Source organism: Lissotriton vulgaris, chromosome 5 (genome assembly GCF_964263255.1).
Source record: "Lissotriton vulgaris chromosome 5, aLisVul1.2, whole genome shotgun sequence".
In the NCBI taxonomy this organism is placed as follows: Eukaryota; Metazoa; Chordata; class Amphibia; order Caudata; family Salamandridae; genus Lissotriton; species Lissotriton vulgaris.
Window position 1 is genome coordinate 25,343,981 of NC_141693.1, and position 17,620 is coordinate 25,361,600.

General features: G+C 51.2%; 1 protein-coding gene across 2 annotated transcripts in view; it reads left to right on the forward strand.

Moving 5' to 3' along the window:
* Positions 1 to 17,620, forward strand: part of LOC147710034 (H-2 class I histocompatibility antigen, Q7 alpha chain-like) — a 343,677-nt gene that overhangs the window by 314,703 nt on the left and 11,354 nt on the right. For both annotated transcript variants that reach the window (XM_086920699.1, XM_086920698.1), the window contains one exon: positions 8,657 to 8,686. In XM_086920699.1, coding sequence (XP_086776825.1) covers positions 8,657 to 8,686 — 30 coding nt within the window. The remainder of the gene's footprint in view (positions 1 to 8,656; positions 8,687 to 17,620) is intronic.

Sequence of the window (17,620 nt, forward strand, 5' to 3'; positions counted from 1 at the left end):
GCCACTTGGGGAGTCTCCCTGCCTGGAGACCCAGTGTGCTGGCTCTGGGCCCAGCCTTGCCCCCCTGCCCCTTGAAAGGACTTTTGCTGGACTTTGGGCTGTCCTCTAGCGCTGGGAGCGCTGGAATTGCCTCTTAGCGCTTGGAAGCGCTTTTGTTCTGCTATAGCGCTTTGGAGCACTTTCTTGTGGCTTGTAGCGCTGGGGAGCGCTTTATTTGAAGAGGCCGGTGCCCACCCGGCATTGTCCGCCCCAAGCGAGTGCCACCTCGCTTATTCTCGAGTGTTTTGTCGCCTGGCAGGTGCCCACCCTGCCAGGGACCTTGCCGCCCGTTTTCGCATTTTTCTCGAGGGTGCCGACCCCTCGGTAAATTCATCCCCCGCCTAGAAGCACCGGAAACGGGCCGCCGCGCTGCCCGTGACGACCCGGAAGTGTTCCTGCCGGCCGGCCAATCAGGGAGCAGGCCGACCGGAAGTCCCGCCCCGCAGCCGTGACCTGGAAGTCAGGCAGGCCGGGGGCAGGAGAGAGGCAACCGGAAGCAGACGGGAGGCCACCCCGTGCTCCGGTAAGGGGAGAAGCCGGCGTCTTTCCTTGTCCCCCCCAGGCTCCCAAAGCGAGGGAGAGCCCAGGGGAGAAGTCTGCAGAGAGCCCCGAGGAGCGGGAGCTCTCGTGAAGAAGACCGCTGCCTCGAGACCGGTGAGTGTGCCTCGGGGGATACGCGACTCACGCGAGATGCGTGAGATTTGGTAGGGGCGGTCGATTTCTACCTGCTGAAGCGCACAGAAGCGCTACGAAGCGTCCAGGGGGCATTTTTGTGTTGAGCCCGAGAGGCTCAGGGGGCATCTTGCTTATGCAGAGCCAGGAGAGGCTCCAGGTGCCCCACTTGTGCTTCGAGTCCCCAGGAGGGGGACTCCAACGGCGGCCATTGTTGCTTTAGAGCCCGGAGGGGCTTAGGGGGCACAAGTGATTTCTGCAGAGCCTGCGAGGCTCCAACATTGGCCCCATCATCGTGCTACCCAGTTGCCCAGCACTTTGTGGGCAACTGCTCCGTTTAGGCCCCCCTGACACTTTGGACACAGGGCGTCCTAGCCCCAACAAGGCCAGAGGGCCTAGGGACGGTCACAGGTGGTGGCTAATGTGGATTTGGCGCTATTGTGGTTGCTGTTCTTACACCTCTGAATGTATGTATTGCATCATGTGTTATGTTCTTACACCCCTACAGGTATTGTAATACTTAGGTGGTTGTTTTCTCCCTAGTGCAGGTGGTACTAGCGAGGCCCAGGTCCCTAGTGTAATCTCCTAAGATAGTGAGGGTTGCATAGGTGGTGCTCACCTGGTACCAGTAGTGACTGGTCGTATGTTACTTTTGTGCTACAATTTTACTTTCTAAGTGCTATTTCTAAAAAGTGTTACTTCTAAAAGTGCTGATTCCTGACAGTGGTCCAGGTGGCCCTGTCTTGTAAATATCCCCTGTAAATTCTGCCCGTGCCTCTGGCACATTGTAAAGTGTGTGTTTTTATCTAATGTGTTTATTGTAATACAAAGGCTATTTTTCTATATAACCTTGTGTGGAGTTTCCTTTGTGGTGGGCCTTGGGTGTTGTTGCTGGGGTGCGTGCGCAAATACTTAACTCATATCGCCTCCAAGTTTAGCCTTGCTGCTCGCGCCACGTTACCTAGAGGGCGAGTAGGGGTTATCTTGGCGTGTAACTCCCTTGCCCTGACCCTTAGAAATGGCGATCCCTGACTGACCTCGACGCGAGTCTTGGCCGGCCAGGGTCCCGTTTCTAACAGGGGGTACAAGGTACTGTGTGCTGTAGTGTGATAGCAGTGCCCTGAGAGATGGTACAAGGTACTGTGTGCTGTGGTGTGATAGCAGTGCCCTGAGAGGGGGTACAAGGTACTGTGTGCTGTGGTGTGATAGCAGTGCCCTGAGAGTGGGTAAAAGGTACTGTGTCCTGTAGTGTGATAGCAGTGCTCTGAGAGATGGTACAAGGTACTGTGTGCTGTGGTGTGATAGCAGTGCTCTGAGAGATGGTACAAGGTACTGTGTGCTGTGGTGTAATAGCAGTGCCCTGAGAGATGGTACAAGGCACTGTGTGCTGTGGTGTAAAAGCAGTGCCCTGAGAGATGGTACAAGGCACTGTGTCCTGTGGTGTGATAGCAGTGCCCTGAGAGAGGGTACAAGGTACTGTGTACTGTGGTGTGATAGCAGTGCCCTGAGAGAGGGTACAAGGTACTGTGTGCTCTGGTGTGATAGCAGTGCCCTGAGAGAGGGTACAAGGTACTGTGTGCTCTGGTGTGATAGCAGTGCCACGAGGGAGGGTATAATTCCATCTATATATCTCTTTATTATTAACTTAACCTGGAACTCAGCTTCAATAAATCAAACCTATTTTTATATAACTGGATTCAAGGACTTTCAATTGTTACATATGTGTCGAGGATGGGTGGGCTGTGATGTCATACCAGTGCTTCCAGAGACGATGAAGGGAAAGCACTGTGCATACTGTGTATGGTGGTGTGATGGCAGCGCCCTCAGAGGATACAAAGCACTGAGTACACTATGAGCTCTGGTAGGCTATCAGTGGCATCCACTGAGTATACTGTGAGCCGCGGTGTGACAGCCGTGACCGTGAAGGGTAAGAAGCACTGAGTATTATATGAGTAAACTGAGCAAAACTACCGAGCACTGCGTATACTGTGAGCCGTGATGTGACAGCGGTGACCATGAAGGGTAAGAAGCACTGATTGAGTATTATGTGAGTAGACTGAGCGAAGCTGCCGAGCACTGAGTATACTGTGAGCTCTGGTAGGCTATCAGTGGCATCCACTGAGTATACTGTGAGCTGTGATGTGACAGCCGTGACGGGTAAGAAGCACTGAGTATTATATGAGTAGACTGAGCGAGGCTACCAAGCACTGAGTATACTGTGAGCCGTGGTGTGACAGCCGTGACGGGTAAGAAGCACTGAGTATTATATAAGTAGACTGAGCGATGCTACCGAGCACTGAGTATACTGTGAGCCGTGGTGTGACAGCCGTGACGGGTAAGAAGCACTGAGTATTATATAAGTAGACTGAGCGAGGCTACCAAGCACTGAATATACTGTGAGCTGTGATGTGACAGCCGTGACGGGTAAGAAGCACTGAGTATTATATAAGTAGACTGAGCGATGCTACCGAGCACTGAGTATACTGTGAGCCGTGGTGTGACAGCCGTGACCGTGAAGGGTATGAATAATAATAATAATAATAATAGGGACATTTATAAAGCGCTGAGTTACGCGCACCGGCGTGTCCACGCGCTGAGAAGTGGGAGAGATAGCAGACAGGGCACAGCACTGCCGAGCAACCAGTTATTTAGTGTAAAGGTAGGTTTTTAATTTCGCACGGAACCTTGCTTCCTCAGGCTCCAGGCGCAGGTCCACTGGGAGTTTATTCCAGTGGTTTGCCGCTAGGCACCTAAAGTACCTGCCTCCCATGCGAGCTTTCCTGACCCTGGGGATCCTCAATAGACCCCCACCCGCAGATCTGAGCACTCGAGCAGGTTCGTAGACTTCAATCAGTGTCTTCAGTGGGCTGGGTACCCTGCCATTCAAGATCCTGTGACAGGTGCAGAGGGCTTTATATTCCACTCTGCTCCTCACAGGAAGCCAATGCAGCTTCTGCAGGGCTGCCTTCGGACAGCCGTGACCGTGAAGGGTATGAAGCACTGAGTATTATATGAGTAGACTGAGCGAGGCTACCAAGCACTGAGTATACTGTGAGCTGTGATGTGACAGCCGTGACGGGTAAGAAGCACTGAGTATTATATAAGTAGACTGAGCGATGCTACCGAGCACTGAGTATACTGTGAGCCGTGGTGTGACAGCCGTGACCGTGAAGGGTATGAAGCACTGAGTATTATATGAGTAGACTGAGCGAGGCTTCCAAGCACTGAGTATACTGTGAGCTGTGATGTGACAGCCGTGACGGGTAAGAAACACTGAGTATTATATAAGTAGACTGAGCGAGGCTACCGAGCACTGAGTATACTGTGAGCCGTGGTGTGACAGCCGTGACCGTGAAGGGTATGAAGCACTGAGTATTATATGAGTAGACTAAGCGAGGCTACCAAGCACTGAGTATACTGTGAGCTGTGATGTGACAGCCGTGACGGGTAAGAAGCACTGAGTATTATATAAGTAGACTGAGCGATGCTACCGAGCACTGAGTATACTGTGAGCCGTGGTGTGACAGCCGTGACCGTGAAGGGTATGAAGCACTGAGTATTATATGAGTAGACTGAGCGAGGCTACCAAGCACTGAGTATACTGTGAGCTGTGATGTGACAGCCGTGACGGGTAAGAAGCACTGAGTATTATATAAGTAGACTGAGCGATGCTACCGAGCACTGAGTATACTGTGAGCCGTGGTGTGACAGCCGTGACCGTGAAGGGTATGAAGCACTGAGTATTATATGAGTAGACTGAGCGAGGCTACCGAGCTCTGAGTATACTGTGAGCCGTGAGGTGACAGCGGTGGCCATGAAGGGTAAGAAGCACTGAGTATTATATAAGTAGACTGAGCGATGCTACCGAGCACTGAGTATACTGTGAGCCGTGGTGTGACAGCCGTGACCGTGAAGGGTATGAAGCACTGAGTATTATATGAGTAGACTGAGCGAGGCTACCAAGCACTGAGTATACTGTGAGCTGTGATGTGACAGCCGTGACGGGTAAGAAGCACTGAGTATTATATAAGTAGACTGAGCGATGCTACCGAGCACTGAGTATACTGTGAGCCGTGGTGTGACAGCCGTGACCGTTAAGGGTATGAAGCACTGAGTATTATATGAGTAGACTGAGCGCGCCTACCAAGCACTGAGTATACTGTGAGCTGTGATGTGACAGCCGTGACGGGTAAGAAGCACTGAGTATTATATAAGTAGACTGAGCGATGCTACCGAGCACTGAGTATACTGTGAGCCGTGGTGTGACAGCCGTGACCGTGAAGGGTATGAAGCACTGAGTATTATATGAGTAGACTGAGCGAGGCTACCAAGCACTGAGTATACTGTGAGCTGTGATGTGACAGCCGTGACGGGTAAGAAGCACTGAGTATTATATAAGTAGACTGAGCGATGCTACCGAGCACTGAGTATACTGTGAGCTGTGATGTGACAGCCGTGACGGGTAAGAAGCACTGAGTATTATATCAGTAGACTGAGCGAGGCCACCGAGCACTGAGTATACTGTGAGCCGTGGTGTGACAGCGGTGACCATAAATGGTACGAAGCACTGAGTATTATATGAGTAGACTGAGCGAGGCTACCGAGCACTGAGTATACTGTGAGCCGTGGTGTGACAGCGGTGACCATGAAGGGTAAGAAGCACTGAGTATTATATGAGTAGACTGAGCGAGGCTACCGAGCACTGAGTATACTGTGAGCCGTGGTGTGACAGCGGTGACCATGAAGGGTAAGAAGCACTGAGTATTATATGAGTAGACTGAGCGAGGCTACCGAGCACTGAGTATACTGTGAGCCGTGAGGTGACAGCGGTGACCATGAAGGGTAAGAAGCACTGAGTATTATATGAGTGGACTGAGTGAGGCTACCGAGTACTGAGTATACTGTGAGCCGTGGTGTGACAGCGGTGACCATGAAGGGTAAGAAGCACTGAGTATTATATGAGTAGACTGAGCGAGACTTCCGAGCACTGAGTATACTGTGAGCTGTGATGTGACAGCCGTGACGGGTAAGAAGCACTGAGTATTATATGAGTAGACTGAGCGAGGCTACCGAGCACTGAGTATACTGTGAGCCGTGAGGTGACAGCGGTGACCATGAAGGGTAAGAAGCACTGAGTATTATATGAGTAGACTGAGCGAGACTTCCGAGCACTGAGTATACTGTGAGCTGTGATGTGACAGCCGTGACGGGTAAGAAGCACTGAGTATTATATGAGTAGACTGAGCGAGGCTACCGAGCACTGCGTATACTGTGAGCCGTGGTGTGACAGTAGTGACCGTGAAGGGTCAGAAGCACTGAGTATTATATGAGTGGACTGAGTGAGGCTACCGAGTACTGAGTATACTGTGAGCTGTGATGTGACAGCCGTGACGGGTAAGAAGCACTGAGTATTATGTGAGTAGACTGAGTGAGGCTACCGAGCACTGAGTATACTGTGAGCCGTGGTGTGACAGCGGTGACCATTAAGGGTAAGAAGCACTGAGTATTATATGAGTAGACTGAGCGAGGCTACCGAGCTCTGAGGATACTGTGAGCCGTGAGGTGACAGCGGTGACCATGAACGGTAAGAAGCACTGAGTATTATATGAGTGGACTGAGTGAGGCTACCGAGTACTGAGTATACTGTGAGCTGTGATGTGTCATCCGTGACGGGTAAGAAGCACTGAGTATTATATGAGTGGACTGAGTGAGGCTACCGAGCACTGAGTATACTGTGAGCCGTGGTGTGACAGCGGTGACCATGAAGGGTAAGAAGCACTGAGTATTATATGAGTAGACTGAGCGAGGCTACCGAGCACTGAGTATACTGTGAACCGTGAGGTGACAGCGGTGACCATGAAGGGTAAGAAGCACTGAGAGTTATATGAGTGGACTGAGTGAGGCTACCGAGCACTGAGTATACTGTGAGCCGTGAGGTGAGTGCAGTGACCATGAAGGGTAAGAAGCACTGAGTATTATATGAGTAGACTGAGCGAGGCTGCCGAGCACTGAGTATACTGTGAGCCGTGAGGTGACAGTGGTGACCATGAACGGTAAGAAGCACTGAGTATTATATGAGTGGACTGAGTGAGGCTACCGAGCACTGAGTATACTGTGAGCCGTGGTGTGACAGCAGTAACCGTGAAGGGTAAGAAGCACTGAGTATTATATGAGTAGACTGAGCGAGGCTGCCGAGCACCGAGTATACAGTGAGCCGTGGTGTGACAGCGGTGGCCATGAAGGGTAAGAAGCACTGAGTATTGAATGAGTAGACTGAGCGAGGCCACCGAGCACTGAGTATACTGTGAGCCATGGTGTGACAGCAGTGACCGTGAAGGGTAAGAAGCACTGAGTATTATATGAGTGGACTGAGTGAGGCTACCGAGCACTGAGTATACTGTGAGCTGTGATGTGACAGCCGTGACGGGTATGAAGCACTGAGTATTATGTAAGTAGACTGAGCGAGGCTACCGAGCACTGAGTATACTGTGAGCCGTGATGTGACAGCCGTGACGGGTATGAAGCACTGAGTATTATGTAAGTAGACTGAGTGAGGCTACCGAGCACTGAGTATACTGTGAGCTGTGATGTGACAGCCGTGACGGGTATGAAGCACTGAGTATTATGTAAGTAGACTGAGCGAGGCTACCGAGCACTGAGGCTGGTTTACAAATAAAGTGCCACATCTGCACCCATAGACGTACTCCTCGAATGGATGCACATTTATTACTGTTTAAAAATTTACAAACATTAGCAATAGAAGGCTTGGAAAGCAACGCCACTCTCAGGTTTCCAGGCAAAGTACAGACAACCAAACACCCAAAAGGGAATGAGACAAATGTTTACAAACAGTCTAACCTCTGGCAATCCTTCGGGGTAGGAATCCAAAGCATTGTTGTTTACCCACTGGGCTGCTCTAGACAAGGGCCTTCTTTAGGATTACGCTGATCGAGTAAAGGCAGAAGGGGTGGTGGAGAACTGTACCGCCTATACTCCTCCCACCAAATGTAGCGATGTCTACCAGATCAGCAGACAGCGCTATACATTGGCAGCCACCGCTGTCAATGCAGTTCCTGTCAATGTAGGAAATGTTCAATGGATGGCTCTGTCAAACATGGTGACCGGCTGTCAAAGTTTTATGTTTTTCAGAAACAAATTCACAAAGCTGGAGTTTGTTTTTAAACAATAATGACCCCCACAATAGATTTCCTTTTATGGAGTGGGGGTCATTATTTTGTTTTTTACTCCCCCTCGCCTCCAGGGTACACCTGGTAGTGACAAAGAGTAAAATAAAATAGGGTCAGACACCTATTTCATCGGGTATTGAAGGACGTTTTACCGGGACAGAGTGAAAATTACTCAGCATAAAACCTGCGGTGTGCCCAGCTCAAAATCATCACCTGGGCAGACCTTGAGTTTGGCGGGTTGCTGGAGAGTACCCGTCACCAAACTCTAAATCAGCCCCAGAGACCTAACTAACGCAAATCGCTACTGACCCTAAATTCTAAATTCCGTATTTGTAAAGCGCGACTACTCCCCACTGAGGGTTTCAAGGCGCTGGGGGCCATCGGCGATATTAAGTGAGCTGTTGCCCAGAGTCACATGATGCTGAGCTGAGCTGCCACCAGTGATTGAATCATGACCCCTGTGCTCAGGAGTCAGCCGCTCTGGCCGCTGCACCACGCTTCTCCCTTCTCCATATGGGAACAGTTGATCCAGGCCCTTGGTCACGTCACCAATCACTCTGTGGCTCACTGCTTTTTAGTTGGGAAATGTGAGATTTACACCCCCAAATCTCTCTGACTAAGCTAGGCTCCTGATGCTGCTCTCCCCTCACCCATCTCTGCTCCAACCTCCTCATGTAAATATGTGGTATCCTCCAGTGACAGGACAGGCTGAGGGACCTCTGTGACCTTAACACTAATGAAATGTGTTTTTTTTTCAGGAAAATCTACAAATGCTGCAACAAATCAAGGTGAGTGACTCTGACTTGTTCGTGATGAGTTTTGTGAGTCTCTGAGAGTGATTAAGAGAAGACACTGAATGTTCTCATGATTGTTAAATGACAAAGTAAATGGAGCATTGGCAAAGAAACCAGAACATCTTGAGTGAAACCAGGAAGTCTTTCTGTGTCAGAAACTGTGATCATTGTCAGTAAAGCATCCATGGGGCAGAGGGGTGGAGTAATCAAGCTCTGTCCTTGTACTTTTTATACATGTTTCACTATCACAATGAACTTTTAAAAACATTTACTAGAAGGCATTGCATTGTAATTATACTGCATTTCAACTACTTTGGCCGTAGAGAGAGCTTCAATGCACCACCTTTAGGCCTCTCAGACCTCGATGAATACAACCATACGCATGCCCCCCCCCCCCCCCCCCCCCCCCGGAGAGAGCTTCAATGCACCACCTTTAGGCCTCTCAGGCCTCTATGAACACAACCATACGCATGGCCCCAGAGAGAGCTTCAATGCACCACCTTTAGGCCTCTCAGGCCATGATGAATACAACCATACGCATGGCCCCAGAGAGAGCTTCAATGCACCACCTTTAGGCCTCTCAGGCCATGATGAATACCACCATACGCATGGCCCTAGAGAGCTTCAATGCACCACCTTTAGGTCTCTCAGCCATGATGAACACAACCATACGCATGGCCCCAGAGAGAGCTTTAATGCTCCACCTTTAAGCCTCTCAGCCATGATGAATACAACCATACGCATGGCCCCAGAGAGAGCTTCAATGCACCACCTTTAGGCCTCTCAGCCATGTTATGTTATGTTAAATAATTTATACCGCGCACGTACACCGGGACGGTTTCTTGGCTCCATGATGAATTCAACCATACGCATGGCCCTAGAGAGAGCTTCAATGCACCACCTTTAGGCCTTTCCGCCATGATGAATACAACCATACGCATGGCCCCAGAGAGAGCTTCAATGCACCACCCTTAGGCCTCTCAGCCATGATGAATACAACCATACGCATGGCCCTAGAGAGAGCTTCAATGCACCACCTTTAGGCCTTTCCGCCATGATGAATACAGCCATACGCATGGCCCCTCAGAGAGCTTCAATGCTCCACCTTTAGGCCTCTCAGGCCATGATGAATTCAACCATACGCATGGCCCCAGAGAGAGCTTCAATGCACCACCTTTAGGCCTGTCAGCCATGATGAATACAACCATACGCATGGCCCGGAGGGAGCTTCAATGCACCACCTTTAGGCCTCTCAGGCCATGATGAATACAACCATACGCATGGCCCCAGAGAGCTTCAATACACCACCTTTAGGCCTCTCAGGCCATGATGAATACAACCATACGCATGGCCCCAGAGAGCTTCAATGCACCACCTTTAGGCCTCTCAGGCCATGATGAATACAACCATACGTATGGCCCCGGAGAGAGCTTCAATGCACCACCTTTAGGCCTCTCAGGCCTCGATGAATACAACCATACGCATGGCCCCAGAGAGAGCTTCAATGCACCACCTTTAGGCCTCTCAGGCCATGATGAATACAACCATACGCATGGCCCCAGAGAGAGCTTCAATGCACCACCTTTAGGCCTTTCAGGCCATGATGAATACAACCATACGCATGGCCTCGGAGAGAGCTTCAATGCACCACCTTTAGGCCTCTCAGGGCGTGATGAATACAACCATACGCATGGCCCCAGAGAGAGCTTCAATGCACCACCTTTAGGCCTCTCAGGCCAAGATGAATACAACCATACGAATGGACCGGAGAGAGCTTCAATGCACCACCTTTAGGCCTCTCAGGCCATGATGAATACAACCATACGCATGGCCCTGAGAGAGCTTCAATGCACCAACTTTAGGCCTCTCAGGCCTCGATGAATACAACCTTACGCATGGCCCCGGAGAGAGCTCAATGCACCACCTTTAGGCCTCTCAGCCATGATGAATACAACCATACGCATGGCCCCAGAGAGCTTCAATACACCACCTTTAGGCCTCTCAGGCCATGATGAATACAACCATACGCATGGCCCCTCAGAGAGCGTCAATGCACCACCTTTAGGCCTCTCAGCCCATGATGAATACAACCATACGCATGGCCTCGGAGAGAGCTTCAATGCACCACCTTTAGGCCTCTCAGGCCATGATGAATACAACCATACGCATGGCCCCAGAGAGAGCTTCAATGCACCACCTTTAGGCCTCTCAGCCTTGATGAATACAACCATACGCATGGCCCCAGAGAGCTTCATTGCACCACCTTTAGGCCTCTCAGGCCATGATGAATACAACCATACGCATGGCCCTGAGAGAGCTTCAATGCACCACCTTTATGCCTCTCAGGCCGCGATGAATACAACCATACGCATGGCCCCGGAGAGAGCTTCAATGCACCACCTTTAGGCCTCTCAGCCATGATGAATACAACCATACGCATGGCCCCAGAGAGAGCTTCAATGCACCACCTTTAGGCCTCTCAGCCATGATGAATACAACCATACGCATGGCCCTAGAGAGCTTCAATGCACCACCTTTAGGCCTCTCAGCCATGATGAAAACAACCATACGCATGGCCCCGGAGAGAGCTTCAATGCACCACCTTTAGGCCTCTCAGGCCATGATGTATACAACCATACGCATGGCCCGGAGAGAGAGCTTCAATGCACCACCTTTAGGCCTCTCAGCCATGATGAATACAACCATACGCATGGCCCTAGAGAGCTTCAATGCACCACCTTGAGGCCTCTCAGCCATGATGAATACAACCATACGCATGGCCCCGGAGAGAGCTTCAATGCACCACCTTTAGGCCTCTCAGGCCATGATGTATACAACCATACGCATGGCCCCAGAGAGAGCTTCAATGCACCACCTTTAGGCCTCTCAGCCATGATGAATACAACCATACGCATGGCCCCTCAGAGAGCTTCAATGCACCACCTTTAGGCCTCTCAGGCCGTGATGAATACAACCATACGCATGGACCAGAGAGAGCTTCAGTGCACCACCTTCAGGCCTCTCCGGCAATGATGAATACAACCATACGCATGGACCCCAGAGAGCTTCAATGCACCACCTTTAGGCCTCTCATCCACGATGAATACAACCATACGCATGGACCGGAGAGAGCTTCAATGCACCACCTTTAGGCCTCCCAGGCCATGATGAATACAACCATACGCATGGCCCCCGGAGAGAGCTTCAATGCACCACCTTTAGGCCTCTCAGCCATGATGAATACAACCATACGCATGGCCCAGAGAGCTTCAATGCACCACCTTTAGGCCTCTCAGGCCATGATGAATACAACCATACGTATGGCCCCGGAGAGAGCTTCAATGCACCACCTTTAGGCCTCTCAGGCCTCGATGAATACAACCATACGCATGGCCCCAGAGAGAGCTTCAATGCACCACCTTTAGGCCTCTCAGGCCATGATGAATACAACCATACGCATGGCCCCAGAGAGAGCTTCAATGCACCACCTTTAGGCCTTTCAGGCCATGATGAATACAACCATACGCATGGCCTCGGAGAGAGCTTCAATGCACCACCTTTAGGCCTCTCAGGGCGTGATGAATACAACCATACGCATGGCCCCAGAGAGAGCTTCAATGCACCACCTTTAGGCCTCTCAGGCCAAGATGAATACAACCATACGAATGGACCGGAGAGAGCTTCAATGCACCACCTTTAGGCCTCTCAGGCCATGATGAATACAACCATACGCATGGCCCTGAGAGAGCTTCAATGCACCAACTTTAGGCCTCTCAGGCCTCGATGAATACAACCTTACGCATGGCCCCAGAGAGAGCTCAATGCACCACCTTTAGGCCTCTCAGCCATGATGAATACAACCATACGCATGGCCCCTCAGAGAGCGTCAATGCACCACCTTTAGGCCTCTCAGCCCATGATGAATACAACCATACGCATGGCCCCGGAGAGAGCTTCAATGCACCACCTTTAGGCCTCTCAGCCATGATGAATACAACCATACGCATGGCCCCAGAGAGAGCTTCAATGCACCACCTTTAGGCCTCTCAGCCATGATGAATACAACCATACGCATGGCCCTAGAGAGCTTCAATGCACCACCTTTAGGCCTCTCAGCCATGATGAATACAACCATACGCATGGCCCCGGAGAGAGCTTCAATGCACCACCTTTAGGCCTCTCAGGCCATGATGTATACAACCATACGCATGGCCCGGAGAGAGAGCTTCAATGCACCACCTTTAGGCCTCTCAGCCATGATGAATACAACCATACGCATGGCCCTAGAGAGCTTCAATGCACCACCTTGAGGCCTCTCAGCCATGATGAATACAACCATACGCATGGCCCCGGAGAGAGCTTCAATGCACCACCTTTAGGCCTCTCAGGCCATGATGTATACAACCATACGCATGGCCCCAGAGAGAGCTTCAATGCACCACCTTTAGGCCTCTCAGCCATGATGAATACAACCATACGCATGGCCCCTCAGAGAGCTTCAATGCACCACCTTTAGGCCTCTCAGGCCGTGATGAATACAACCATACGCATGGACCAGAGAGAGCTTCAGTGCACCACCTTCAGGCCTCTCCGGCAATGATGAATACAACCATACGCATGGACCCCAGAGAGCTTCAATGCACCACCTTTAGGCCTCTCATCCACGATGAATACAACCATACGCATGGACCGGAGAGAGCTTCAATGCACCACCTTTAGGCCTCTCAGCCATGATGAATACAACCATACGCATGGCCCAGAGAGAGCTTCAATTCACCACCTTTAGGCCTCTCGGGCATGATGAATACAACCATACGCATGGACCGGAGAGAGCGTCAATGCACCACCTTTAGGCCTCTCAGGCATGATGAATACAACCATACGCATGGCCCGGTGAGAGCTGCAATGCACCACCTTTAGGCCTCTCAGGCATGATGAATACAACCATACACATGAACCGGAGAGAGCTTCAATGCACCACCTTTAGGCCTCCCAGGCCATGATGAATACAACCATACGCATGGCCCCCGGAGAGAGCTTCAATGCACCACCTTTAGGCCTCTCAGGCTACGATGAATACAATAATACGCATGGCCCCCCGGAGAGAGCTTCAATGCACCACCTTTAGGCCTTTCAGCCATGATGAATACAACCATACGCATGGCCCCGGAGAGAGCTTCAATGCACCACCTTTAGGCCTCTCAGCCATGATGAATACAACCATACGCATGGCCCCAGAGAGAGCTTCAATGCACCACCTTTAGGCCTCTCAGCCATGATGAATACAACCATACGCATGGCCCCTCCGAGAGCTTCAATGCACCACCTTTAGGCCTCTCAGGCCATGATGAATACAACCATACGCATGTCCCCAGAGAGCTTCAATGCACCACCTTTAGGCCTCTCAGGCCATGATGAATACAACCATACGCATGGCCCCGGAGAGAGCTTCAATGCACCACCTTTAGGCCTCTCAGGCCATGATGAATACAACCATACGCATGGCCCTAGAGAGAGCTTCAATGCACCACCTTTAGGCCTCTCAGCCATGATGAATACAACCATATGCATGGCCCCCGAAGAGAGCTTCAATGTACCACCTTTAGCCCTCTCCGACCATGATGAATACAACCATACGCATGGCCCCAGAGAGAGCTTCAATACACCACCTGCAGGCCTCTCAGCCATGATGAATACAACCATACGCATGGCCCCAGAGAGCTTCAATGCACCACCTTTAGGCCTCTCAGGCATGATGAATACAACCATACGCATGGACCCGGAGAGAGCTTCAATGCTCCACCTTTAGGCCTCTCAGGCCATGATGAATACAACCATACGCATGGCCCCAGAGAGCTTCAAAGCACCACCTTTAGGCCTCTCAGGCATGATGAATACAACCATACACATGGCCCGGAGAGAGCTTTAATGCACCACCTTTAGGCCTCTCAGGCCTCGATGAATACAACCATACGCATGGCCCCAGAGAGAGCTTCAATGCACCACCTTTAGGCCTCTCAGGCCATGATGAATACAACCATACGCATGGCCCCCGGAGAGAGCTTCAATGCACCACTTTTAGGCCTCTCAGGCTACCATGAATACAACCATACGCATGGCCCCAGAGAGCTTCAATGCACCACCTTTAGGCCTCTCAGGCTTCGATAAATACATCCATACGCATGGCCCGGAGAGCTTCAATGCACCACCTTTAGGCCTCTCAGGCATGATGAATACAACCATACGCATGGCCCGGAGAGAGCTTCAATGCCCCACCTTTAGGCCTCCCAGGCCATGATGAATACAACCATACGTATGGCCCCGGAAAGAGCTTCAATGCACCACCTTTAGGCCTCTCAGGCCATGATGAATACAACCATACGCATGGCCCCGGAGAGAGCTTCAATGCCCCACCTTTAGGCCTCTCAGGCATGATGAATACAACGATACGCATGGCCCGGAGAGAGCTTCAATGCCCCACCTTTAGGCCTCCCAGGCCATGATGAATACAACCATACGTATGGCCCCGGAAAGAGCTTCAATGCACCACCTTTAGGCCTCTCAGGCCATGATGAATACAACCATACGCATGGCCCCGGAGAGAGCTTCAATGCCCCACCTTTAGGCCTCTCAGGCATGATGAATACAACGATACGCATGGCCCGGAGAGAGCTTCAATGCACCACCTTTAGGCCTCCCAGGCCATGATGAATACAACCATACGCATGGCCCCGGAGAGAGCTTCAATGCACCACCTTTAGGCCTCTCAGGCCATGATGAATACAACCATACGAATGGCACCCGAGAGAGCTTCAATGCACCACCTTTAGGCCTCTCAGCCATGATGGATACAACCATACGCATGGCCCCAGGGAGAGTTTCAATGCACCACATTGAGGCCTCTCATGCCTCGATGAATACAACCATAAGCATGGCCCGGGAGAGAGCTTCAATGCACCACCTTTAGGCCTCTCACACCATGATGAATTCAACCAAACGCATGGCCCCGGAGAGCTTCAATGCTCCACCTTTAGGCCTCTCAGGCCATGATGAATACAATCATACGCATGGCCCCTCAGAGAGAGCTTCAATGCACCACCTTTAGGCCTCTCAGGCCTCGATGAATACAACCATACGCATGGCCCCAGAGAGAGCTTCAATGCACCACTTTTAGGCCTCTCAGGCCATGATGAATACAACCATACGCATGGCCCCTCAGAGAGAGCTTCAATGCACCACCTTTATGCCTCTCAGGCCATGATGAATACAACCATACGCATGGGCCCCTGAGAGAGCTTCAATGCACCACCTTTAGGCCTCTCAGGCCATGATGAATACAACCATACGCATGGCCCGGAGAGAGCTTCAATGCACCACCTTTAGGCCTCTCAGGCCGTGATGAATACAACTATACACATGGCCCCTCAGAGAGCGTCAATGTACCACCTTTAGGCCTCTCAGGCCTCGATGAATACAACCAAACGCATGGCCCGGAGAGAGCTTCAATGCACCACCTTTAGGCCTCTCAGGCCATGATGAATACACTCATACGCATGGCCCGGAGAGAGCTTCAATGCACCACCTTTAGGCCTCTCAGCCATGGTGAATACAACCATACGCATGGCCCGGAGAGAGCTTCAATGCACCACCTTTAGGCCTCCCAGGCCATGATGAATACAACCATAGGCATGGACCGGAGAGAGCTTCAATCCACCACCTTTAGGCCTCTCCGCCATGATGAATACAACCATACGCATGGCCCCCGGAGAGAGCTTCAATGCACCACCTTTAGGCATCTCAGGCCATGATGAATACAACCATATGCATGGCCCCCCGGGGAGAGCTTCAATGCACCTCCTTTAGGGCTTTCAGGCCATGATGAATGCAACCATACACATGGCCCCCTGAAGAGAGCTTCAATGCACCACCTTTAGTCCTCTCAGCCATGATGAATACAACCATACGCATGGCCCCAGAGAGAGCTTCAATGCACCACCTTTAGGCCTCTCAGGCCTCGATGAATACAACCATACGCATGGCCCCTCAGAGAGCTTCAATGCTCCACCTTTAGGCCTCTCAGCCATAATGAATACAACCATACGCATGGCCCCAGAGAGAGCTTCAATGCACCACCTTTAGGCCTCTCAGGCCATGATGAATACAACCATACGCATGGCCCTGGAGAGAGCGTCAATGCACCACCTTTAGGCCTCTCAGGCCATGATGAATACAACCATACGCATGGCCCCTCAGAGAGCTTCAATGCTCCACCTTTAGGCCTCTCAGGCCATGATGAATACAACCATACGCATGGCCCTGGAGAGAGCGTCAATGCACCACCTTTTGGTCTCTCAGGCCGTGATGAATACAACCATACGCATGGCCCTGGAGAGAGCGTCAATGCACCACCTTTAGGCCTCTCAGGCCATGATGAATACAACCATACGCATGGCCCTGGAGAGAGCGTCAATGCACCACCTTTAGGCCTCTCAGGCCGTGATGAATACAACCATACACATGGCCCTAGAGAGAGCTTCAATGCACCACCTTTAGGCCTCTCAGGCCATGATGAATACAACCATACACATGGCCCCCGGAAAGAGCTACAATGCACCACCTTTAGGCCTCTCAGCCATGATGAATACAACCATACGCATGGCCCCAAGAGAGCTTCAATGCACCACCTTTAGGGCTCTCAGGCCATGATGAATACAACCATACGACTGGCCCCTAGAGAGCTTCAATGCACCACCTTTAGGGCTCTCAGGCCATGATGAATACAACCATACGCATGGCCCCAAGAGAGCTTCAATGCACCACCTTTAGGCCTCTCAGGCCATGATGAATACAACCATACGCATGTCCCCCTGAGAGAGCTTCAATGCACCACCTTTAGGCCTCTCAGGCCATGATGAATACAACCATACG